Below are 27,686 nucleotides of genomic sequence, written 5' to 3'. Positions count from 1 at the left end.
AATTCAAATGCATAATTTCTTCTACTTCTATGGTCTTCCTTATTCATGGCTCAACTTTCACATGACTTAGGTCAGGCATACCTTAGACCTCAAATGGATATCTTTGTTCTTAAACACTTCAAAGAAGTGTTGTGCAGCAAATTTCCCCAATCGTTTGATTTCTTGATAGCGGGGATCCATACACAATGACATTTTTGACAGCTTCAATCTTTTCCCATTTCTCATGAAGTTATTTGTTGGTCTGGTGTTGAGGATTTTTGTTTTCTTTACATTTAGCTGCAATCCATTCTGAAAACTGTAATCTTTGGTCTTTACCAGTAAGTATTTTAAATCCTCTTTGGTTCTAGCAAGCAAGATTGTAACATCTGCATATCGCAGGTTGTTAATGAGTCTTCCTCTAATCTTGATGCCACGTTCTTCATATAATCCAGCTTCTCAGATTGTTTGCTTAGAATACAGATTGAATAAGTATGGTGAAAGTATAGAAACCTGGAGCATACCTTTCCTGATTGTAAACCATTTAGTATCCTCTTGTTCTGTTCTAAGGACTGTCTCTTGGTCTACATATAGGTTCTCATTTGCACAGTTAAGTGTTCTGGAATACCCATTCTTCACAGTGTTATTCATAGCTTGAAACATTTGTCAGTGTTATTCATAGCTTAAAATCCCTCACATAGTCAATAAAGTATAAGTAAGCATTTTATTGGTGTTCTCTGCTTTTAGCTAAAATCTATCTGACGTCAGTAGTGATATCCCTCATTCCACATCCTTTCTGAATCCAGCTTGAATTTCTGGCAGCTCCCTGTCGATGTACTGTTGTAGCTGTTTTTGAGTTATCTTCAGTAAAATATTACTTGCATGTGATACTAAACGTTCATTGGTTTCTGCATTCCATTAGGTCATCTCTCTTTGGAATGGGCACAAATAATGAACTATTACGATCAATTGGCCAGATAGCTGTCTTCCAAATTTCTTGGCATAGATAAGTGAACATCTCCAGTATTGAAAGTTTTAGTATTCCATCAATTCCTAGAGCCTTGTTTTTTGACAGTGCAGCTTAGACTTCTTCCTTCAGTATCCTCAGTTCTTGATCGTATTCTACCTCTTGAAATGGTTGAACATGGACCATTTCTTTTTTGGTACAATGACTTTCTGTATTCCTTCCATCTTCTTTTCATGCTTTCCACATCATTCGATATTTTACTCATAGAATCCGTCAATATTTCAAGTCAAGATTGGAATTTTTTCTAGTTCTTTTAGTTTGAGAAATGCTGAGGATGTTCTTCTCTTGGTTTTATGACTCCAAGTCATTGCACATTTCATTATAATACTTGACTGTCTTCTCAAGCTGTCCTTTGAAATTTTCTATTCAATTCTTTTACTTCCTTTTAGCTTTTTTATACTTTTTTCCATTTGTTTTAGATTTTTAAACTGGAGAGCAAGTTGCAGAATCTCTTCTAGCATTCATTTTGGTCTACTCTTTCTTACCTGTCTTTCTAATGACCTTTTGTTTCCTTCTGGATGATGGTCTTGATGTCATCCCACAACTCTTCTGGTCTTTGGTCATTAGTGTACTAACACATCAAATTTATTCTTGAGATGGTCTCTAAATTCAGGTGGGATATGTTCAAGGTCATATGTACAAGGTTCTTGTAACTTGTTTTAATTTTCTTCAGTTTCAGCCTGAATTTGCATATGAGCAATTGATAATCTGTTCCAATCTACCCCTGGCTTTGCTTTGACTGATGATACTGAACTTTTCCATAGTTTCGTCCCAAAAATTTGGTCAATTTGAATCCTGTGTTTCCATGTGGTGAGGTCCATGTGTATATTTGCCTTTTATGTTGCTTAAAAAAGGTATTTGCAATGAATAAATCATGGGTCTTGCAAAATTCTATCATGTGATCTCCAGCATCATTTCTGTCACCAAGGTAATATTTCCCAACTACTTATCTTTTGTCTTTGTTTCCAGCCTTCACTTTCCAATTACCAATAATTTATAAATACATCTTGATTGCCTGTTTGATTAATTTCAGACAGATGAAGTTGATAGAATGCTTTAAGTTCATCATCATTTGCTCTAGAAGTTTGTTTGTAAATTTGAAAAATAGTAGTATTTACTGATCTTCCGTGTAGGTGCATTGATATTATCATTTCACAAATAGCATTATATTTCAAAATCGATCTTAAAATGTTTTTTTGATGATAACGTCATTCTTCTTTCATTTGTTCCGACATAGTAAACCATATGATTGTCAGATTCAAACTGGCCAATACCAGCCCACTTCAGCTCACTAATGAGTAGTATATTGATCTTTATGCATTCCATTCCATTTTTGACAACTTCCAATTTTCGTAGTTTCATATTTTGTACATTCCATGTTGCAATTATTAGTATTTGCAACTGTTTCTACTCATTTTGAGTTGTGCCCCAACAGCAAATGAAGGTCCTGAAAGCTTTACTCGGTTCCCATCATTATGGTGAACTCTACTTAGAGAACTCCTGGTGTGGCATTGTAGGATAAGCACTTGACTGCGAACCATTAGGTCAGCAGTTCAAACCCCGACTAGTTGCTTTTTGGAGACCCTATTTACTGTAACTTGATATCAACTTGATGGCACTTACAACAACAAAACTACTTTGAGAAAGCATCTCTTCCCCAGTTGTGTTTTGAATTCCTTCCAACCTGAGGGGCTTATCTTCAGCAGTATACCTGACAATATTTTGCTGCTATTCATAAGGTTTTATAACCATTCAGAAGTAGTCCACCTTTCCTTCTTAGTCTGTTTTAGTCTGGAAGTTCAACTGAAACCTATCCACTACAGGTGACCCTGCTGGTATTTCAAACACCAGTGGCGTAGCTTCCAGAATCATAGAAACACAAAAGCCACCACAGTACAACAAACCAACAGGCAGGTAGTGGCAGCGTTATTATAAAGGATACAAATCAGTGGCACAAAGAAGAGATGCATAAAGTAAAGTCTGGCTGGAAAGGTTTCCAACATGGAGTTTCCATGTTCCAACAAGCACACATCACCCTACTGAGAGCAGGAAGTTCATGTAGCTTTCACATCCATAGCTTTTATTTGAGGTCTCCAGCCCCTCTCCCCCAAAAGTGAATCAAGATCATGAAGTGATCACAGGTTGATACCATATGGTGACTATTTCTGACTTGACTAGCCCCCTACCCCCAAGAGTCACCTTATTAACATAACAGGTTAGGTTAGGTGTGGTCTGGACATTTATTATCCTTGGGAAATTCCAAGGTTTTAGAGGTTATCTCTTAGGTACCAAGGACAAAGAACACATGCATTAAGTAAAGTTTATGTAAATCCCACAACTACTCACTATAAAAAATGAAGGTTTGACTCTTCTTAATCTCCTTGTCCCTTCCCCACCTGCACACACACGCACCCCAAGACAGTGATAATATAACTTTGGTTAAGTCAAATGTTAGTGTTTTTCTTTTGATTATTTAAGTGTTCTTCTCAACTGAGCATGTAGTGTACTCTGGTTACTTTTCATTTGTACAACTTTTTGTATTCAGGGGAATAAATCTTGTTGATTTCTTTGATATTTGTTTATTTTTCTGTGTACTTATCAATTCAACTCTAAACTACCTCCCTATGGGGTACTCCCATTATGTTCAAGCACATAAGACGTTTCACCCATGTCTTAGAAGAAATTTCTCCTGTGACTTTTGAGTTGCTTTAGATTCCCTCCACTTCACTATTGTGTTAAATCCCATTGTGCTCATTCCCTCTTTTTTAGATTTACATCCGTAGTCTGGACAGTCTTTACAGGATCAGACAGCCTCATCTTTGTCCTGCAAAGCCTCTGGTGGTTTTAAACTGTTGACCTTGTAGTTAGCAGTCCAGTGATTATCCTACAACACCACCAATGCAGCTTTAATCTTGTTTAAAACCTATTTATTCTATTTGAAGCTTCTCTTTGTCTCCAGTATTCTGAAATTTCACCTTAAATGAGACTATTACCATCTATCATGCTAGGTGCTTCATGTCGTTGTTATTGTTAGCTGCCATCGAGTCGGTACCGACTCATAGTGACCTAATGCACAGCAGAACAAAACACTGCCCGATCCTGGGCCAACCTCACTACTGTTGCCAAGCTTGAGTCCATCAAAGCTGCCAGTTGGCCAATCCATCTCATTGTGGGTCTTACTCTTTTTCTCTGACCCTCCACCTTACCAAACATATCCTTCTCCAGTGACTGGTCCCTCCTGACAATATGTCCGAAGTATGAGAGATGGAGTTTGGCCATCCTGGCCTCCAAGGAGCACTCCGTCTGCACTTCTTCCAAAACAGATCTATTGGTTCTTTAGGCAGCCCATGGCACTTTCAATATTCTCCTCCAACACCATAACTCAAAAGCATCAATTCTTCTACGGAATTCCTTATTCACTGTCCAGCTTTCGCATGCATTTGAGGTTATTGAAAATACCATGGCTAGGGTCAAACACACCTTAGTCCTCAAGCTGACATCTTTGCTCTTTTACACTATAAAAAGGTCTTGTGCAGCAGATTTGCCTAATACAATACGTCGTTTGATTTCTTGACTGCTGCTTCTGTGAGTGTTGATAGTTGATCCACAAAGAATGAAGTCCTTGACAACTTCAGTCTTTTCTCCATTAATAAGAATGTTGTTTATTGGTCCAGTGGTGAGGATTTTTGTTTTCTTTACATTGAGATGTAATCCATAACGAAGGCTGTGCTCTTTGATTTTCATCAGTAAATATTTTAAGTCCTTTCAGCACTTTCACTTTCAGCAAGCAAGGTTGTATCATTTGCATATTGCAGGCTGTTAATGAGTCTTCCTCCAATCCTGATGCCACGTTTTTCTTCATAGAACCCAGCTTCTCGAATGATTTGTTCAGCATACAGGTTGAATAAGTATGGTGAAAGAATACAACCTTGTCACACACCTCTTAATTTTAAAACATTCGGTGTTCCCATGTTCTGTTCGAACAACTGCCTCTTGGTCCAGGTACAGATTCCTCATGAGCACAATTAAGTGTTCCAGAATACTCATACTTCGCAATGTTGTCCATAGCTTGCCATGATCGGCACAACTGAAAGCCTTTGCATAGTCAATAAAAGAACAGGTAAACATCTTTCTTATATTCTCTGCTTTCAGCCAAGATCCATTGGACATCAGCAGTGATATCCCTCGTTCCACGGCCTGTTATGAATCTGGCTTGAACCTCTGGAAGTTCTCTGTCAATGTATGCTTTCAGCCGTTTCTGTATTACCTTTAGTAAAATTTTATTCACATGGGATATCAAATAGATTGTCCGATGATTTCCGCATTACACTGGGTCATCTCTCTTTGGAATGAGCACAAATATGGATCTCTTCCAATCAGTTGGCCAGATAGGTGTCTTCCACATTTCTTGGCAGAGATGAGTGAGTGCCTCCTGTGCCGTCTCACTTTCTTGAAAGATTCCAGTTTTTATTCCATCAATTCCTGGTGCCTTGTTCTTTGCCAATTCCTTCAATGCACCTTGGACTTCTTCCTTCAGGATCATATGCTCTTGATCAAATGATTAGTACCATTTCCTTTTGGTACATTGACTGCATATTCCTTCCATCTTCTCTTGATGCTTTCTGTATCATTCAGTAATTCAATAAGCTATGCCACCAGTATTTTAAATACCAACAGGGTCACCCATGGTGGACAGGTTTCGGATAAGCTTCCAGATGAAGACAGACTAGGAAGAAGGAGTGACGAACTACTTCCAAATATTTAGTCACTGAAAACTTTATGAATAGCAGAGATGTTTGATAGGCCATCATATTCTTTGTTGTTGTTGTTAAGTACCATTGAGTCGGTTCTGACTCATACCGATCCTGTATAGGGTTTCCAACAAATAGCTGGTGAACTTGATCCGCTGTCCTTGTGGTTCAAACCAACTTGTAGTCTAGTGCATTAACCTGCAGTGCTACACCAGGTTACGAAATTTTCTAAAATGATTTAATTGGTGATTTTCTCTTACTTTATTTATTCTATTCATCTTTCTGGCTTATCCATTATTCAAATAATGGCCCTGTTGGATTGACCCTCTATTTTTCTTATCCCTTCTTTCCTAATATCTTTGTCTTTTTGCTCAACTTTCCTCAAGCTTTCCTAAACTGTATCCTTCAAACATTTTATTCAGTTTCACATTTCTGCTATTCTTACTCTTTTTATTGTCATTATTTGTTACTTCACTAGCATTCACACAGCAAATGCTCTGGCTATAGTTATGAAAAGTTTTCAGGTATAACAGAATACCTTGAGAGAATGAGTCCTGGGGACTCAGGACAAGAGTCATCAGGAGACACCATGATCAGTCAGCATCTTATAATCCACAGAGGCAATGTTCTACATCCTGCTTTGGTGGGGGGACAACACCACTGCTGAAATACATACCCATAGAATGTACTTTGAGATCAAAAGTGCCATATTTACCCAAGGACAAAGTTCAGAAGAGTTGGGAAAGAATAAAGATTAGAAACAGGAAACACGGGGAAGGAGTGGGATAGTGATGTTATATTGAGGGCACGACAATCATTGAGATGAATTGCAGTGTATGATTTGTTCAATGTAAAACCATTGATCTGCTCTGTAAACCTTCACTCAATTCACACACAAAAAAACTGTTTTAAATGTTCTTCATGATAGACTTTGATGTAGTCAGATACATTTAGGGAATGCTTATGCTCTACTTCTCCACTCTTAGGAGATTTGCTTTTGCTTCATAATTTTTTGTTCTTGTTTTCTGAATTTTTTAATAGCTTCCAGTTTTGACTTCATGGATGCAATAGAAAACCAGAACATAACCAAATAGAAAAATATTTTGTGACCTCATGATTGAGAAAGATTTTTTAATAAGGCATTATCAAAAAAGGAAGATTGATACGTTGTTGTTGCTAGGTGTCATTGAATAGGTACCAACTCATAGTGACCCTATGCACACATCAGAACAAAACACCACATGATCCCACGCCAACCTCACAATCGTTGATACACCTGAGCCCATAGCTGCTGCCACTGTGCCAATCCATCTCATTGGGAGTCTTCCTCTTTTTATCTGACCCTCCACTCTATCCTTCTTTAGTGGCTGGTCCCTCCTGATAACATGTCTAAAGTACAAGAGACAAAGTCTGACCATTCTGGCTTCCAAGGAGCACTCTGGCTATACTCCTTCTAACACAGGTCTGTTCTTTTGGTAGTCCATGGTACTGTCAATATTCTCCTCCAACACTGTAACTCAGATGCATCACTTCTTCTGTGGTCTTCTAATTCACTGTCCAACTTCTCCATGCATATGAGGTTATTGAAAATACCATGGCTTGGGTCTGGCACACCTTAGTCCTCAAACTGATATCTTTGCTCATCAACACTTTAAAAAGGTCTTGTACAGAAGTTTTGACCAGGACAATACATCATTTGATTTCTTGACTGCTGCTTCCATGAGTGTTGATGGTTGATCTGAGCAAAATGTGTTCGTAGTCTAGTGCTTACCCTACAGTGCCACACCAGTACTGTCTATAAAAGTTACACTATGCCAGCTCCACCACTAAGTTTGAGAAGAAGACAATTTGTTTCTTTAGTCCACAAGTCTTCAGATATAGAAGAACCAGGTTAAAGGAGATGTTCTAGAGAAATTGTACCTGACAGACCTCATGTATATTGGACCTGATTTAGATGATGGGACCCTGACCTTGAGTCTGATGTTATAAAAGGAGGAAATTTTTGACAGGAAATCTTGTAAAGGGAAGAATTAGTTATTATTATTCATTTTTTTAAGTTTTTATTGTGAATTGAGTACAAGTTTACAGGGCAGATCATCAGTTTTACATTCAACAAATCATATACTTTGTTTCAATACGATGATTATAATCTCCTCTATGTATCATCAGCTAACAGTATTTCTCTCTATTCATTTTAGCCCTTTTTTTTTTTTTTTTTTAAACCCTTAGGCATATATAATAGTTTACAGCACCAAAGGGCACATTCTGCAAGTCTGCCTCCTGGCTACCAGCTCTCAGTCTCTCTCTTTCCATGAATCTAGATTCATCAGCTGTTCCCTCTCTTCATGTTCCCATCTTTGCCTCCAGGTAGAATTAATTTTGCAATACATAAATACATAAATAATTTATGTCCAGAGAGCATACTGAGATTGTTTAAAAATAAAGTTCTAAAATTCTTTGATACTCACTCCACTCACCAAGAGATGGGATTATGTTCCTCTCTTAAATCTGGGATCAACAGGATTTGGTGGAAATGATGCTATGCTAATTTATGGGCTCTGTTCTTAAGACAGTGATAGTCTCTAGTTCATGTCTCTTGGGACATTTGTTACTGAGCTCCAGATACCATACTGTGAGGAACCTCAAGCTACTCTTTGGAAAGGTTCCTATGGAGAAGATCCAACAGTCAGTGACAATTTTGCTACCCATATGAATGAGCCATTTTAGAAGTCGATTCTCCAGCCTCAATAGCCACCCCCCCCTCCCCTGCTAATACCATGTGGTGTAGAGAGGAGCTATCTAAATATAGCAAAATATATTGATCTTCACACCACTTATCATTTTGTCATACTGTGGTGGCTTGTGTGTTGCTGTGATTCTAGAAGCTATGCCAAGGATATTTTAAATGCAAGGAGGGTCACCCATGGTAGACAGGTTTAAACCCACCAGCTGCTCCTTGTAAACCCTGTATTAGGGTCACTGTGAGTTGGAATCTGCTCAACGGCACTTAACAACTGGATCGATGGAGCTGCGGTAGCATACTGGGTTAAGAGATGGCCTGTTAACCTCAAGGTCAGCAGTTTGAATCTACCAATCATTCCATGAGAGAAAAATGAGACTTTCTGCTCCCATAAAGATTTATAGCCTTGGTAACCCTATATAGGGTTGCTATGAGTCAGAAGCAACTCCACAGCACACAACCACCACCACCACCACCACTACTGAACCTATTAAAAAAAAAAAAAACAAGGCACAGTAGTCAGTGGCCTATATAAACTGTGAAATCCACTGGGTACATGTTGCCAGTTACTTAATTAAGCCCAGTTCTGCTTTCTTGGAGAATTCTAAGGCACGCTTTTGTTGTCTGAATCATCTTTTTTATTTGTATTAAAAGTTGAAGAGCCAAAGGATTTATTTTGTTCCATCTATGTCTCTTTTAAGGAACTCTGGTAGTGGTTACTAATCGGGCTGCTAACCTCAAGGTCGGCAATTCGAAACTACCATCTGTTCTGCGGGAGAAAGATGAGCTCTCTGCTCCCTTAAAGATTTGCAGCCCCGGAAACCCTGTACAGAGTCACTATGAGTTGGAACTGACTCCACGGCACTTAACAACAACAACAACGTGTCTCTTTTAGCTCTTTTAGCAGTGCTGCCATCAGAATGAGTCTCTTTGAATCTTGAGGGGTTTTCTATAAATGTTATTAAGGTTCACTTTATTAGACAAAATTCACAACCACACATTTCTTAAAGATAAACCCTTCTCTATTTTGGGTTATTTATGAAACTGCTGTGGGACAATATCCTTAAAATTCTTTAAAATCTTGTTGTGTAAAGGAGAGAATCCACAAGGTTTTTGGTATGAAAGAGTCTATGAAACATAGTCTTTGATCTTGCTGGCATTGTTACAAAAGATTGTATTGTCTCATTCTGGATTTGTTCTTTGTCTTGAGATTCTTTCTTAGCTTAGAATTGTTTACCTTCTGGAAAGACCAGGAATGAAAACAGTATTTCTTGGACATCCCCCTCCCTTTTTTTCTTCAAGTGTGTATTTCTCATTTTGTATTATATCATAGGCAGTGAAAAGCCAGTTGATACTTTCATTACTTTATCTGGCTATTTCCTTAGCTCTTTCTTTGAGGTCATCAGGTGCATTTCCTGTGTATCATGCTGTTGTTGTGTTATTAAGTGCTGTTGAGTCAGTTCTGACTCATAGTGACCCTGTATAGGGTTTCCAAGGAGCAGCTGATGGGTTTGAACCGCCAACTTTGCTGCTCAAACTGACCTTGCAGTCCATTATATTATCCTGCAGCACCACACCAGGACTCCATTTTCCATGTTAGTGCAGGTTACCAAATTTTCTGTCAATCTTGCAATCAGATTTTCCTCCGTTTCCCTAAGCTTCTGATAGAGCTCTCAGTTTTTTACCATTTTCACTAACACTGTTTTTGTGACTTTTTGCTTCTTTGAGCCCTAAAGTCAGTGCCAGGTGTGTTCGGTTTTGTTACTGCAGCACTGTACTGCCAGTACCAGAATCTTTTCCAGTCATCTTTTGCTGTATAACAAACCACAAAGTCAGTAATGTGGGCAGTAATATGGGTAGGGTGGACAGAGACAGCTTGTCTCGGTTCCATGTGGTGACAGTTGACTAGGACTGGAGGATCCACTTCTACCACATGGCTAACAACTTGGTGCTGGCTGTTAGTTCCTCCCCACAGGGTGACGTATGCTTCTTCACACATGGTAGTTGGGTTACAAGAGTGAGTATCTTCAGAGAAGGAAATGGAGACTGACATTTTCTTAAACCCTGAACTCAGAAATTAGCATTTCCACCACACTCTATTGGTCAAGTGATGAGAGGAGTGTCAAAGAATTTGGGGGTCTTGTGTTCAAACTGCCTGTTTTCTAAGGTTTCTATGGTTTTACATTTTATATTTTACTGTCTAATCTACTTAGAATACTTATTTTTTAAACATCATTGAACAAGTTTATATTTTTCCTCTGTATGTATGTGTGTTTTTTTAATTTAAGTAAAATTTACATAGAAATTAATAGAACATAACTGTACAATGTTAGTAAGTCTTATTAAATGTAAATTTGTGCAACCATAACCCTAATCAAGGTATAAGTTGTTTCTTCTATCCTTGGAAGTTCCCTCATGGCTCCTTATGGTTCTGTCTCCACACCCCCCTCTATTCTGATTTCTCTTATCATAAATTCTTTTTGTTTGGTTGGTTGGTTGGTTGTTCTTTTAAACTTAATATAAATGGAATCACACTATTTGTATATTCTTTTTTTCAAGTTTTTATTGTGAATTGAGTGACAGTTTACATGGGAGAACATTGGTTTTGCACTCATCATCTCATTGCAATGATTACAATCTCCTCCATGCATCATCATTCAATAGTATTTACTTCTATTCTCTTTGTTTGTTTTGGGGGGATGTACACAAAAACACTCAGGAATATATAATCATTTAAACAACCAAAGGGCACATTCTGTAAGCCTGCCTCCTGACTGCCAGCCTTTCTCTTTCCCTGAGTCTAGAGTCTTTAACTGTTCTTATCTTAATCTTTCCATGTTCTTATCTTTGCCTCTATCTCTGGTGTTGCTGCTTCTCTGGATAGGGTCCCACATTCTGCTCTTGCTCTTCTCCCTAGGGTCCTCTGTTCCTGAACTGTAAGGTTAACTACTCCCCCCTTTTCATTACAAAACTTCTACCTTTACAGTCGTGACAGTTGCAATTAGTCATGATAACAATTATTCACTGTTGAATCATAAAATACTTATCCCCATATCCTTTCACCAGACCCATCTAGACAAGATGAAAACTACTTAGTGGGAACTTTACCTTCACCTGCACACTCTGAAACTAAACTCCCTCTTGAAAACTTGTAAGCTACTCACTTCATGCATTTATATCCCCTCTATTTTAGGTAGCTAATATCTAAGTTGCCCATCCCTATCAACCCTGTATACAGCAGACATACAGTTGATACTTGATGTGAAGATGCCTTCCCTCTCATTTGGTATTTTGAGCTACTATATCAATACATCAATAAGTATAGGTCAAGTTCATCAAATTGTTGCAATTTACACTTGTTTCCTTTATCAAAAATTGTTTTTTTTTTCTTCTTCCTCTTTTCAAGTTCTGATTATCAATCCATCAAGGCTAGGTTGAGTGAGTACTATCTAAAAGTTTGGATGTACAGCTCTTGCCCTCTGTGACGATGTCCTTGTCCATACTTCACCATACTTCAGACCAACCAGCCCTTCCTCTTCTCTCTCTCATCGCCACGTCAATGGGAGTCTACGTCTACGGAACGTGGTCGAACTCAGCCCATTTCTTCATTGCTGCCTTTCCTCCTCTTCCAATCACCGGCTGACCAACGTGGTCACCAGCCATTTTACATGCCTGCTCATGTACTCCCTTTGAGTTCAGTCTTGTAGGGGAGTTTGTCCTGAAGGGACTTGATTGCTTGCCTTGGTGGCTCCCCAGCAAACAACTTACTTATTCTAGTAATAGCCAATCAGAGTGCCATTTTTGTTTTGGACTTTTCCTGCTGATCTTTCTTTCAAGACATATCTCTGTTACTCTAGCTGTTCCAGGCTGGTCTGCTTGTCCTTTCAAGTGAGAATGTGCCACCTCAGAAGGTTCTGGATGGTGCTCAGGATTCGACCTAGGGTCCTATACGCTGCAAAGGCTCCAAAAGAAGCCTGTTTGATTGGGCAAGTTCTAGAACCCCTTTTAGATATTCCAGGCAGTTATAGGCTGAAGATGGGCTTACAAGCTTTCTGTAATCATGTTTCCTGATATTCCTTTTTATCCCGCTCAAGTGTCTGTTTTACAATAGTAGGCAAGGGAAACCAATATTCATCAGACAGTCAGGCATCTTAACATTGTTTCCTCTCTTTTATCCATTTAGACCATGTCTTGATCCCTGTATCACAGAGCCCTGTTGTTCCAAGGTTGAGCCTACGTCACTATTTACCTCTGTCCCATTTGTTGTAGTTGTTAGGTGCCATCGAGACCTTATGCATAGCAGAATGAAATACTGCCCAATCCTGGGCTAGCCTCACTATTGTTGCCATGCTTGAGCCCATTGAGGCCTGTGAAATCAATTGGTCTGTCACTGCCAAGTCAACTGCAATTCCAGCCATCACATTTGTTGTTGTTGTTGTTGTTGTTGTTGTCAAGTGCCATTGAGTCAGTTCCAACTCATAGTAACCCTGTGTAGGGTTTCTGAGGAATGGCTGGTGAGCTTACATCACTGACCTTGTAATTCAAACTGACCTTGCAGTCCAGCTCATTAACCCATAGCACCACACCAGAACTCATCATATCAGGGGTGAATTAATTACATGCTTAACCAAATATAGAAAGCAAATTTTTAAGTTGATACTTTTGTATGGCCCACAAATTAATGTTATAAATTTTGGCAGAAAAAAGATTCCCTACCTCACCTCTAGTCCATGGGTAATTTCATACCCCCACCCTTCCAACCATCATAGATTGCTTCTTTTACCAAGAAAACATTTTTTTTTTTTTTTGTAACTTTTTACAACATTGGTCTCATATAGTGTTTATCCTTTTGTGATTGACTAATTTCATTCAGCATAATGTCCTCCAGATTCAACCATATTGTGAGGTGTTTCACAAATTCATCATTATTCTTCAATGTTGCGTAATATATTCCATTGTGTGCATGTTCCAAAGTTTGTTTAAACTTCTGTTGATGGACAGTTAGGCTGCCTCCATATTTTTTTTATCTCTTGTAGACAGCATATTGAAGGATACTGTTTTCTTATCCTTTCTTTTCATATCTCTTAACTGGAACATTTAATCCGTTTACATTCAGTATAATTATCGATGGGTATGAATAGATTGTTGTCATTTTTCTGTGTGGGTTTTTTTATTTTGTAGCACTGCTGGATTCTTTGTTCCACACAATTTTTTATACTGAGTTCATTCTGTTTGTGGGTTTTCTTGTCATTTTCATTTCTGTTGTATGCTTTTGAGTTGCGGTGTTGGAGAGTATTGAAAGTTCCATGGGCTGCCAAAAGAACCAACAGATCTGTGTTGGAAGAAGTGTAGCCAGAGTGCTCCTAGGAGGCCAGGATGGCCAAACTTCATCTCTCATACTTCAGACATATTGTCAGGAAGGACCAGTCACTGGAGAAAGGATATCATGTTTGGTAAGGTGGAGGGTCAGAGAAAAAGAGGAAGACCCCCAATGAGATGGATTGGCAAAGTGACAGCATCAGTGGGCTCAAGCATGGCAACAATGGTGAGGTTGGCCCAGGATCGGGCAGCGTTTCATTCTGTTGTGCATAGGGTCGCTATGAGTTGGTACTGACTCAATGGCACCTAACAACAACAAAATCTTTCTGATTTTCCCCTTTTTTTTTATTTTGATGATCAGTTGTATTGTTTTTATTTGAGATTACCCTGTAATTTATTTTTTTCACTGCTTAAAACAGTCTGTTTTATCTTGAAATCTAGTTGGTGTCCTTGCCATTTGGAAGCTCTTTGTCTACACTATTACCAATTTTTGCTTGTAGTTGACTTCATTATATATTAATTTCCTATTTTCAGATTTGTAGGTTTGTTTTACTTAAAATACTTCTAGATCTTGATTGATTGCTGAGTGGTGTTGTCATATATGCTAATCTCAGGTTGGTTTCTGCTACTGTTGATTCTCAGTCCAAAGAACACCCTTTAACATTTTTCTGAAGTTGTTCGGGTCATTACAAATTTGCTTCTGTTTGTCAGGAAATGTCCTAATTTTGCCATTGTATTTGAGGGACAGCTTTGCTGGCATGTGATTCTTGGTTGATGGTTTTTTCTTTCAGAATTTTGTATATGTCATCCCCATTGCCTTCTTGCTTGCATAGTTTCTCCTGAGAAATCAGAATTTGGTTCTCCTTTGTAAGTAACTTTTTATTTTTCCCGAGCTCCTCTTAGGATTCTTTCTTTGTCTTTGGTTTTGGAAAGTTTGATTATGATATGTCTAGGTGATTTTCTTTTGGGATCTATCCTGTTGGGGGTTCGTTCAGCTTATTGTATGCTTATCCTCTCATTATAGGAAAGTTTCTTCAATAAACTCTTGAAAATTTTCTCTGTGCTTATCTCTTTCTGTTCTGGAATTCTGAGTAACCCATAAGATGTTTCTCTTCATGGTGTACCATTTAACTCAGGCTTTATTTGGAGTTTTTCATTCTTTTTCTAATTGTTCTTCTAACATACTTGTATTGAGAGACTTCTCTTCAAGATCTTTAATTGAAGCTTCCATTGCTTCAAATCTCCTCCTTTTCCCTTTCAACATAGTGTCCATTTCTGAGATCTTAGTATTAATCTTAGGGCTTTCTAATAGCAGATTTTGTATTGTTTCAAAATCTGCATTTATTTTGTCAGTTCTTGTAGTGTTTTCCCGAATTCTTCTGAAGTTTTTATTGTTTTCTCCTTGCTTTCTTCAATCTTTCTATAGATCTGTTGAAGATGCCTAGTTATCATTCTTTTTCAGTTAGTTCCATTACCTTTTCTTTCTCATAATTGTTTTCTGGCTCTGCAACTTGATCAATTGTTTGAGCCATTCTTTCTTGCTTCTTTGTGTGAGCTAAAATTGTCTGTCATTTCCGGGGCATTGTGGCATTATCATGTTTGTAAAAACAAACAGTGCAGTTGTTGGACCTGAAGGGTAGAAATCTCTTGGGAGGGGTATGGGGTCCTGCAATTTCAGGATCTCACAAGGTGGTTGTGGAATATAACAGCAGAGTTTCAGGCCCTAGATGGAGTTGCTGCTGGCCTGTGTGTTTATATTCAGGGCATTCAAGCCAGAAGTAGTTTGTGGGGATCTTTGATAGAGCTGGATTCAGTGTCTATTAGGAACACAGGGAAGCTGGGGTCAGAATAACTGGTTAAAAGCTGATTTGGTGGCTCTGCAGGTTTTGTAAAGCTGAACCCACCTGAATCTAGACACCAAAGCAGCACAGCCAGCCCCCACTTCACACTGACATGTCTCTCAACCATGTGGCTCCGAGCTGCCGCAGAGTAGGTTGCTATTCTGGGGGTGGATGAGAGTGGGAGCTGGTCACACTTATGGTTACCAAGGAAGTGTGGGGAAAAAGAAGAAATCACACCTTTTCCTTTGCCCACACAAATCTACTATGCCAGGTCTCTGTCTGATGCCCGAGAAGCTCACAAGTTGGTCATGCCATGTCTAAGCAGCCATTCAGTAGTCATTCTTCCTCTATTGTTGGCTCTGCTCAACCTCCTCCCAGCAACAACCTCTCAAACCTTTCTTCTGAAGTTCATGGTACCAACATTTTCATGTGTCTGTTTTATTTTTCTTTTATATCTTTGTTGTAGAGGGTCCATGTAGTGCATCTGCCTAGTCTGCCATCTTGCTAGAAGTCCTTCCCCCCCTCCCCCACCAATATTTTTAAAACTTTTTATTGTGAATTGACTGAAGGTTTACAAAGCAAATCATCAGTTTTACATTCAGCAAATCATATACTTCTCTTCATTACAATGATTGCATTCCCCTCCATCTTTTTTTTTTTTTTAATTTCAACTTTTTCGATCTTTACTGCTTTCTCTTTTCTTTGGGCCTAAATATTGATGTAGACAATGACAAAGGTACTCCAAGACCCAGAACAGAAGTGACCAGAGTTATAATTACCCTAAATCCAATGCTACACACACACAGTTGCTAATATTGCCATTGTCCCAGAGTTCCTCAGACATATAGCTGAGAGATACAAAGAATATGTGAGGCAGCCAAGTAGAGAAAATGAAAGTAAAGGCAACTAGTGAATGATTTAGATTTTCTTCTGTGTGACAGAAGAGACAAAGTGTGTGTTCTGCCCTTGGCTTTTGATCTGGGCTGTTCTCCCAGCAGGCCGTTTCCAGAACTTTTGGTCATGCGATGTGGGCTGGCAGCAGCTGGGCACAACCTTTTCTTAGCCACCACTACCCCCTCCCCTTTCATTTTTCTCCAGCTTAGCAGCTGGGAATCCTGCTAGGGACCAGAGCCCAGTGTGTAAAAGACACGGAAGAAAGCATTGTTCTCTGACTTCTCAACCCCAGAAACTCTTGAAGCTTCTTGATTCTCTGTCTCCTGCAGTTTGCATTTACTTGAACAAGAATGGAAGCACAGGCCCACACTTAGATAAGAAGAAGGTCCAGCAACTTCCTGACCATTTTGGGCCAGCCCGTGCATCTGTGGTGTTGCAGCAAGCTGTCCAGGCTTGCATCGACTGTGCTTATCACCAGAAAACCGTCTTCAGCTTCCTCAAACAGGGACACGGTGGTGAGGTTATTTCAGGTAAGCACTCTGGAGCTGATACAGCCACCTAACCTGAGGGACAGGTCTTCTTAAGTGGCTGATTTCTGGCAAGACATCCTAGTTCCTGCCTTACACCTGGAGACTAAAGAACTGTGAAGGTATTCCGTTCCTCAGATTCTTCACCTTCTGGTCCTCACACCACCTGCGTCCCATAGTTCTGTTGAGTAGCATGCCCATACAGACTCTGCTTAGCTGAGCCTCTAAATAGACTCCTGTCCTATCTGCTCAACCTCTTCCATACAGAAAATAGAGGAGTGTGTTGCTTCAAGGCATTCCAGAAGACAGAACGTAGAGGGGGCTCAATTGTGGTAACAAGAGGGTTCCTCCAGATTGCCCAGCCTTTCATCTAGCTTTAGGGAGCCCCTGAACTCTCCCCTGCTTCTTTCCTTAGCTTCCCAGGGCAGAGGAGGAAGAGTCCTTCCTTCTTGCTTTCCTGCTCTGAGAGTTTGATTCATGTGTGCACTGTTTCTGTTTTCACTGTGCATATTCCCTTTTTGTGCTGTGCCCTGCTTGTCTATCAGTTTCCCCAAGTACAAAGCCCTAGTCTTTAGCTATGAAACCTGTGAAGACTTGACCTAGAACTTGTTGATCTTACTTGTACTCTAGTCCATATTCTTTGCTAGCAAGTTGCAGTATCCCACCTCAGGAAGCCCTGCTAATGTGGCATACCCTGTAAAATAACCAATCTATATTCATTTAGCCAATTTTTATGGAGCTTTTACTATACATCCTGTGTTATTGCCAAACACTGATAAACAGGGGAGAGTAGAAGACAGTAAACTCTTAAGAGTGTGCCCTGGTGGAAAAGGAAGACCATAAACAGCAAACTGTGAGAAGTCTTATAATAGAGAAATGTGTACTGGTGGTTTGGGAGCCCCGAGAGGGAGTAATTGGCTGCTTGGAGGGTAGAGACAGAGGAAATTGTTGGGAACCACAGGAGATGCATTAATCCTTAAGGTCCTTCTTAGGCCCAGCCACTCCATGGTCTCTCCTTTCTTTCTTTGTAGCATTCTATGGGGACCTGGCCTTCTTTACTGCCTCTCTTTATATGCTATCACCTACACCCCTCTAGGAAGAATCCTCTGCCCAAAAATTGGTTCCTGAAGGGGGACCTAGAGCTCTACTTCTTTGCTGCCTTCAGAGAAAATATATACAGGCCCTTGCTTCTCATGAATTATTCTGATGTTTTTTTCAATAGAAAGAGAGTAAAGTAAAGCCAAATATGGAACAGTTCCAAAGGTGGCCAAAATTCTCCTGCCCTTTTACCAGTTGGAAATTTTGTACCCAAACCATTGCTAGCAATGACTGTATTCTCCATTTCTACCCAGCTTCTCTGTTTTTGTGCACTTCTTGTGGAAATAGAACCCTAAATGAGTAGATTTCCTGGACAAGGCCCAGCCAAGTGATGAAGCAGATAAAATTATGTTCACAGTTGTTCTCACAGATTGGGTAAAATAATTCCAGAGTCCAGGGTACAGCAAGCCTGCCCTGACCACATCCATTACTACAAGCCCAGGAACTCTTTGGAGTTGAAGACAAAAATCAAAACCCTCAAGGGAGGGAGGGACGAAACCTGGGCCACTGACTGACTTTGTACAACCAGATAAAGCCTGAGGCAATCTGTGAGCTAGACTCCTCCTGCCTACTGCTGTTGGCTGACACGTTCGACCCTGTCTACTTAACTCCACAGCCGTGTTTGACCGGGAGCAGCACACTCTCAACCTCCCTGCGGTCAACAGCGTCACCTACGTCCTCCGCTTCCTGGAGAAACTCTGCCACAACCTGCGTAGTGACAATCTGTTTGGCAACCAGCCGTTTACACAGACTCACTTGTCACTCACTGCCCCAGAGTACAGCCACGACAGGTACCTACCAGGTAGGAGCTGGGATGGGGCCTGGGCTGAGAGAGGGGGGGCAGGGATAGCAGCATCAGCAGGGTCTGGTTGTCTGCCCCCTAACTTTGCCGTCTTTACTTTTTCTTTGGGATTTTATATACCTCTGGATTCTTTTCCATAGAAATAAAGGGTTCACTATTTCCCTTCTGTGCTTCAAAGTGCATGTGGAGCCGCTGCAAAAGCATAGCACATCTCCAAGTGTGAATCTGGCAGCAAAGGCCTAGCGGAGACCTCCCTTGCCAGCAGGAAGTTTTAGTGTCAGGCTACAGATTGAGAAATGTGCTCCCTGGTGATTGGCCATCCACTGTTTCCTTTGGCACGTGGCCCTAAATCTTCTAGCACTGCCAGTCTAGCAAGTCAATTCAAGTGCCTGCTGTTTCTAACTGGAAGGCTGGAAAATCGCTTTCTGAGTTAACATCAGACCCACAATGGGAAAGCGGGAGCCACGTGGCCGGATCAGTGACTAAGCACTTCCGAAAGAGGTTAGAGCGACCTGGAGCCCAGAACACAACGGCAGGCAGGGAAGGAAAGCTCACCACTACACATAGTGAGGTAGGTCGTTCATTGTTAAGAGGAAGAAAGACCCTTTTTAGAGTCTTCTGGATTGTGCCCCCTTGTCAGAGGGATGCAGAGGTTGTTTTCCCAGCATTGGGGCTGCACTGTCAGTTATAGGGGAGCACTAATCCAAAAGGACCCTGCTTTGACTTTCTTCTTCACAGGTTTTGTTCCCACACTGCCTTTCTTACTGTCTTTTCATCATAGTCTTAATAGAATCCCTTCTGATAAAAATGCTACTTCTAAAGCACAGAATGTGCTCAGGGAAGTGACTACTTGCCCAGTTCGTGCCCCCCCCCCCCACCTTCATCTGTACTTCTACACCCAAATAAGCATTGCTAATGTGACTTGCATATTCAGGGCAAAAGGGTACCTGAATTTCACATACTCTGTGGAGATCAGGTCATCTAGTGCCTACAGCCATACCTGTGACCCCCTCACTCATCCTTTTCTTCAGAGAGGACCTCACACCTCACCTGCTCTAGCTTACTTGCTTTTAGCATCAGAAGCTCAGAGAACAGATTTTTACCTGCAGTTGGAATGTTGTACTGGGAGTCTGAATGGGCTTGATGGAGTTGGTGTAAACTAAAGCCAGATTATTAAGTATCTCTTACTATAGGCATGCAGAACTTTAATCTATACTTTAGTATTCAAAGTTAAGTCTACCTAGAATTCTGAAAGAACAGCTAGACAAGGAGTAGTGTAGCCTTGAGTCTAGATATAGTCTGAAGAGAGATTTCTCAAAGAAATAGGAACTCAGAATCATTCCTTAAGTGGAATGCTACTATTGTGAACTGAGGGAAATACACTGGTGCCACAACTCAGAGACTGGAAGCGATGTGCATTGTGGGCCTGCAGTCATGAAAGTAGTTTGGGATTGGGCATGGCCTTTCTTGGGAATTCTGTTCGTTCTTGTCTTACCAACTGAAAAAGAGACAAAGGCCATGGCTATCAGATTCCACCACTGGCTGCCACCCTTCCCCTCCCCCGTTTTCAGATGAACACAACTCCCTCTCTGCACCTCTTATAATGGGTGCCCTGTGATTTGGCTGCTCTCATCCAAGCTTCTATTTGCTGCTGCCCTGAATTGAATGTTTCAGCTTTGCCCAGACAAGCCAGAGCCTTGTCTACATGTGTAACTCCTCTATGTACCTTGTTCTTCTACCTACCTACCGGCCTTCCCTACAGACCCTTTGCATCTCACTGATGGTTTAACATTTGCTGATTTTTTGTGACCCTATACAGAGCTTGACCTGTCTTTTTCTTTGTCCTTTGGGTCTACTTTTTCATTTATTAATTCTACCCTGACTACGGAATCCTGGTGTGGCACTGTGGGTTAATGTGCCAGACTGCAAAGCCGTTTGAACTGCAAGGTCGGCGGTTCAAGCTCACCAACCGCTCCTCGGAAACCCTGTATAGGGTCACTATGGGTTGGATCCGACTCGATGGCACTTAACAACAACAACAACCCTGACTATATGCTTTTCTACCAGGAACGTTATCCCTAAATAATTTTGTATGTATCTCTTAACATAATTTGATTATCACACTTAGGAAATTTAATGTAAAATGGTACAGCTAATATGCAGTCCACATTCAAATGAGTCCAGATTTGCCAACAATCCGTGTCATTTATATTGGTTTGTTTGTTTGTTTCTAATCCAGTAGCCAGTGAAGAAAGATCATGCACTGCATTTAGTTGCTCTGTTATTGTTGCTGTTGTTGTTAAGTGCTGTGGAGCCTGTTCCAACCCATAGTGATCCTGTATTGGATTTCTGAGGAGCCAACTGCTCAGCTGGAACTACCAACCCTGTGGTTCAAACCAAGTTTGCAGTCCAATGTATTAACCTACAGTGCCACACCAGGACTCCCTTTAACCTGTAACTCTTCTCCAGCCATTTTTTCTGTCTTCCATGGCATGACATTAGCATTTTGAAGAATCCGGGCCAGTTGTCCTATGTAAGGTTATTAAGCATTTATAGAATACTTACTCTTTGCCCGATCCTATACCAGTCCCTGGGGAGACAGATGAAATCAACTGAATCTCTGCTCTGAAAGAGTCCCCAGCTGAGGGAGGAAGCTGCATGTAAATGTATGTGTGAAAATAGGACAGGAAGGTGGGACTCCACAGTACTGCAGCCAACCAGGAGTGATGGACAAAGGGGTGAGGTGGAAGAAGAGGTCAGAGACTTCCTGGATGGCAGTGTTAGAACAGAGCCCCTTCTCCAGAGCTACACTTGTGGCCAGTTCTATAAAGAGTAAACGATGGAGGGCTCCTTCTGGCTTTCTGCAGAATTGACGGGATTACTCAGGAGATTGTATTCATTTAGCTGAACCCAGTGACAATGAAATTTAGCTATAATTGAAATCTATCTAGTATTAACCTCTGGGTCTGCTGTTCTGGGGCTTTGCAGGTTTCTCTCTGCTGGAGAAAATGGCTCATTTGTTTCCTCACAATGAGTTTCTTGTGCTTATCTGTTTTGCTGCCATCCGGGTCTTCTGAGCTCATTAAAAAGCATTCTCCTGCAAAAGTCACAAGATTCACAGTTGATTAAAAGCCAAATAAGAAGCCCTCTATCCCCAGAATTTTCCGTTTTATGATGACTCAGAATGTTCAGTTAATTGGTATTTTCTTAATTCATTCTTCAGTCAGACAATCAGTCCGCTATTTGTTGACTGCACTATGCCAGGCACTGATCTTGACATAGAGGATCCAGTCCTTACCCCACAGAATTTACAGTCCAAAGAAGACTAAGAACAATTAAGCAAACAGTCGAGAGTGATGAATGTCTTAACAGGAAAAAATCAGGGTGTATGGGACTCCCAAGCAAAACTGAGTGTGTTAGGGAAGACCTAAAGAGATGGGGCAGTCCAATGAAGGTGCCACAGACTCAAAGAGATGGAGGAAGGGAATATTGAAGAATGTTCCTGTTTACTATGCAGCACATAGAATGTGAATGGGACGAAGGAACACGGGCTTTTTCAGAACTGAAAGTTCAGTTTAGTGGAAATATAAAGTATAAGAAAAGAATGTGAGAGATGAGGTTGGTGTGGTAGACAGAGGCCTAGTCAGAAGGGGTCTAATTGGCCATGTTACAGACTTTAAACTACATCATTTAGCTGTGAAACCCATTGAAGTCTTTAAAGTAGGAAAGTAACATGATCAGATTTGTGTTTTAGAAAAATAACTCAGATACTATGTGGGAGAATGGATTGGACTGGAAGGAGCCCTGGTGGCACTGTGGGTTAGGCATTGGGCTACTAAACTGCAAAGTTGGCAGTTCAGACCCATCTGCTGCTCTGCAGAAGAAAGATGAGGCTGTCCACTCTAGTCAAGATTTAGTCTGGGAAACCCTATGAAGTCAGACTTGACCCAACATCACACAACAGTCTTACTGATCTTGCTTTCTAAATAGTTATTGAAACTGTCTAATTTTATCTATTTTACTATTTTAGTAAAATTTATCACTTCTATTTCATTCTGGATCAAAATGATCACCTGTTTTTGTAAACAGAAGCAAACTGCCCACCTATCCACTGAGCTTTGGTTCCCACCAATTCTGTTTCCAGAGCTGAAAGGTGAGTTCAGAGGCACAGAGATGTTCATCGGGAGCTCTCTTAGACATCATGATAAAGAAAAAACATTCTTCCCACAACTTTTGCTTTTGTCTTTGAATAGTTAAAAAGTTTAGATCTAGGTTAGATGGTCCCCTTGTTTAGGTGGTGACATTAATGGTGCCTTTGCTTATAAAAAGTAAGACATAGGATTCTATAAGGACTCTATAAAAGAGGGTAGAACTGTATGAGAGGGCAGAACTGCCCCATCGTAAGCTGTAATCTTACCTTTACTGGAGTATCACCAGGTCTTTTCCCCAGCAGAGCTGCTTGTGGGTTCGAATTGCAGTCAAGCACGTAACCACTGTAGCACCAATACTCCTTATAAGGCTTGTAATGGCTTGGAGAGGGGCATAAGGAAAGTCCCGATTTCTGTTTTGGGAAAACTGGGTAGGTGTTGTCACAGGGATGAAGGAAGACACTTGGAGAGATGATGAGTTCAGTTTTGTAGTCTCTAGTCTGGTAGCGTAGTGGTTACGAATCGGGCTGCGAACCTTAAGGTCAGCGGTTCGAAACTACCAGCCGCTCTGCGGGAGAAAGATGAGGCTTTCTACTCCCGTAAGGATTTACACCCTCGGAAACCCTGTACAGGGTCGCTATGGGTCGGAACCGACTCGACGGCACTTAACAACAACAACAAGTCTATTCCATGATGTTGGTATATTTGCCTGTCTTTACACCATGCTGTCTTGACTAGTGTAGATGTATAGAACACTTGGAGTTCTAGTGTAGTGCTGTAGGATAAGCACTAGACTGTTACTCACAAGGTCCATGATTCACATCCACCAGCCACTCCTCGGAAGCCTTCTGCAGGGTCACTGTGAGTCGGAACCAACTCATTAGCACTTAACAACAATAGAACGTTTATAAATCACTAAACATAATTCCAACAACTAGGCTATTTTTCAATTTGTCTATTCTCAGTGCTTTACATTTCTAATAAATTTTAGAGTCACCTTGTCCATTTTTGCTTTAAAAAAAAAAAATCAGCCTTCTGGAATATGACTGGGATAACTGACTTTTTTTTTTTTTTTAGTTTTTAGTTTTTATTGTGAATTGAGTGATACTTTACATGGGAGAACATCATCTTTATATTCATCCTATTGTATTTCCTGTCATTGCAATGATTACAATCCCCTCAATGCATCATCATTCAACAGCATTAGCTTCCAATCCCTCTGGGTTTTTTTTATTTTGTTTTTTTGGATGTACATTTAAGCACTCAGGAATATATAACCATTCAAACAACCAAAGGGCATACCCTGCAAGCCAGCCCGCCAGCCACCAGCACACAGCCCCTCTCCCTCCTTGAGTCTAGAGTCTCCAGCTGCTCCGTCTCTCCACTCATCATCTCTACCTCCATCTCTGGCATTGCTGCTTCTCTGGATTGGGTCCCACACTCCACTCTTCTCCATTGATGGTTCCAGGGTCCTCCGCTCCTGGACTGCAAGATCAACCACTCCCCTCCTTTTGTTACAAAATGTCTACCTTTACATTTGCAACATTCCCAATCAGTCCTGATAGCAATTATTCACTATTGAACCGCAAGAGTCTTATCCCCATCTTCTTTCACCAGTCCTGTCTATACAGGTTGGAAACCACTCAGTGGAGATTCTACTTTCCCCTGTACCCTCTGAAACTAAGCTCCCTCTTGAAAACTTGTAAGCCAGTCACTTCGTGCCTTTGTAGCACCCCTTCCCCCCATTTTGGGTACCAATGTCTAAGTTGCTCATCCCTGTCAAATCTGTGTGCAGAGAGGGTGGGAATAATCCTCGCTGTAAAGATTCATTCCCTTTTTTAAGCTACTACATCCATAAGTATAAGTCAAGTTCATCAAATTGCAGCAGATTACACTTTTTTTCCTCTTCTCTCTTCCTCTAGTCAAATTCTGATCATCCAGCCTTTGAAGCTTAATCAAATGGGTACTTTCTGCATGTATGGGCGTTCTTGCGCATGCCTCTCCCCTCATTTCATATCAGCTGAACAAATTTTTTTAATGGATAAAATACATATAAACATGGAATTTACCATTTTAACCATTTTTTCAGTGGCATTAGTCACATTCAGAATGCTCTATAACCATCACCACTATTCATTTCCATAATCTTCATCATCCGTACAAATACTTTCTACCCATTTAAACAATAATTCACCATTGTCCCTACTCCCAGTCTCTGACAACTTTAATCTTTTCTCCATTTATCATGATGTAATTTATTGGTCCATTTGTGAGAATTTTTGTTTTCTTTACATTAGGTACAATCCGTACTGAAGGTTGTCGTCTTTGTTCTTTATCAGTAAGTATTTTAATTTCTCTTCACTTTCAGCAAGCAAGGTTGTATCAGCTGCATAGCAGAGGTTGTTAAGGAGTCTACCTCCAATCCTGATGTCTCATTCTTTTTCATATAATCCACTTCTCAAATTATTTGCTCATAATTTGAGATAGAATAAGTATAATGAAAGGATACAACCCTGGTGTATACCTTTCCTGTTTTAAACCATTCAGTGTTCCCTTGTTCTATTCAAACGACCGCCTCTTGGTCTGTGTACAGGTTCCTCATGAGCACAATTAAGTGTTCTGGAATACCCATTTTTTTTTGCAGTGTTATCCATAGCTTGTTGTGATCCACACAGCCAAAAGCTATTGTATAATAAATAAAACACAAGTAAATATCTTTCTGGTGTTATCTGCTTTCAGTCAAGGTCCATCTGACGTCATAAAGATATTCTTAGTTCCACATCCTGCTCTGAATCCAGCCATGAATTTTTGGCAATTCCCTGTAAATGTACTGTTGCAGCCATTTTTAAGTTATCTTCAGCAGAATTTTACTTGAATGTGACATTAATGATACTGTCTAATGATTACCACATTCCACTGGGTCACCTCTTTTTGGAATGGGCACATTTATAGATCTCTTCCAATCAGTTGGGCATGTAGCTGTCTTCCAAATTTCTTGTCATAGACGAGTGAGTGCCTCCAGTTCTGCATCAGTTTGTTGAAAGATTTCCATTTCTATTCCCTCAATTCCTGGAACCTTGTTTGTTGCCAGTTCATTCTGTGCAGCTTAGACTTCTTCCTTCAGCACCATTGATTGTTGATCATATGTTACCTCTTAAAATGATTGACCATGTACCATTTCTTTTTGATACAGTGACTCTGTGTATATCTTTCATCTTCTTTTTGATGCTTTCTGCATCATTCAATATTTTGCCCAATTGTTGTTGTTGTTGTGTGCCGTCGAGTCAGTTCCAACCCAGAGTGACCTTGTATAGGGTTTCCAAAGAGTGGCTGGTGAGCTTGAACTGTTCACCTTGTGGTTCAAACCGACATTGTAGTCCAGTGCGTTAACCCACAGCACCACACCAGGACTCCATTAGAATCCTTCAATATTTCAAGTTGAGGCTTGACTTTTTTCTTGTCTTTTCAGCTTGAGGAATGCTGAGCATGTTTTTCCCTTTTGGTTTTCTAACTGCAGGTCTTTGCCCATTTCATTATAATGCTTGATTTTGTCTTCTCAAGCTACCCTTTGAAATGTTCTGTTCAGCTCTTTTATTTCCTCATTTCTTTAATTTGCTTTAGCATCTCTATGCTAGAAAGCATGTTTCAGAGTGCCTTCTGGTATCCATTTTGGTCTTTTCTTTCTTTCCAGTTTTTTTAATGACTTTTGGCTTTCCTCTATGTGATATTCTAGATATCATCCCACAGTTCTTCTGGTCTTCAGTTATTAGTGTCTAATGCATCAAATCTGTCTGTATATTCAGGTGGGATATGTTCAGGGTCATATTTGGGCTCTTATGGATGTGTTTTAATTTTCTTCTGTTTCAGGCTGAATTTGTGTATGAGCAGTTGATGGTTTGTTCCATAGTCAGCACTAGCCTGGTTTTGACTGGTGATACTGAACTTTTCCACCATCTCTTCCCACAGATTTGATCAGTTTGATTCCTGTGTATTCAGTCTGGTGAGGTCATGGTGTATAATTTTCTTTTATGTTGTTTTTTTAAAAAGGTGTTTGTAATGAATAAGTCATTGGTCTTAAAAAATTCTATCATGCAAATCTCCACCATGATTTCTATCACCAAGGCCATATATTCCAGCTATTCTTCCTTCCTCTTTGTTTCCAAACTTTGCATTCCAGTCACTAGTAACAATATTGATTACATGTTTCATCAGTTTCAAACTAAATAAATTGGTAGAATTCTTCACTTTCATCATCACTAACTTTAGTGGTTAGTGTATAAATTGGAATAATAGTGTTACTAACTGGTCTTCTTTAGGTATATGGATATTATCCTATCATATATACCGTTGTATTTAAAGAGAGATCTTGGCAAAGCAGATGGGAGAACAATTAGACAGGTCTCAATGGGCTAAGTGAGACAGAGGTAAATAATGATATATGCACAACCTGGGAACAACAGGGTTCTGGGATACAGAGATCGAGCCATGGTTGGAATGTGGAAAAGGGGGGAATAATATTAAGATGCTCGGCTGTCTTTTGAATCTTGGTTTTCCTTGCATTAT

At 40.3% G+C, this 27,686-nt stretch overlaps 1 protein-coding gene across 3 annotated transcripts in view; it reads left to right on the top strand.

Annotated features, from left to right (window-relative positions):
* Positions 1-27,686, top strand: part of SCMH1 (sex comb on midleg homolog 1 (Drosophila)) — a 296,989-nt gene that overhangs the window by 253,477 nt on the left and 15,826 nt on the right. For all 3 annotated transcript variants that reach the window (XM_006867602.1, XM_006867601.1, XM_006867603.1), the window contains 2 exons: positions 16,878-17,078; positions 18,790-18,975. In XM_006867602.1, the coding sequence (XP_006867664.1) occupies positions 16,878-17,078; positions 18,790-18,975 (387 nt within the window). The remainder of the gene's footprint in view (positions 1-16,877; positions 17,079-18,789; positions 18,976-27,686) is intronic.

The sequence above is a fragment of the Chrysochloris asiatica genome, unplaced genomic scaffold, assembly GCF_000296735.1.
Source record: "Chrysochloris asiatica unplaced genomic scaffold, ChrAsi1.0 scaffold00106, whole genome shotgun sequence".
In the NCBI taxonomy this organism is placed as follows: domain Eukaryota; kingdom Metazoa; phylum Chordata; class Mammalia; order Afrosoricida; family Chrysochloridae; genus Chrysochloris; species Chrysochloris asiatica.
This window is presented reverse-complemented; position numbering and strand designations above follow the sequence as displayed.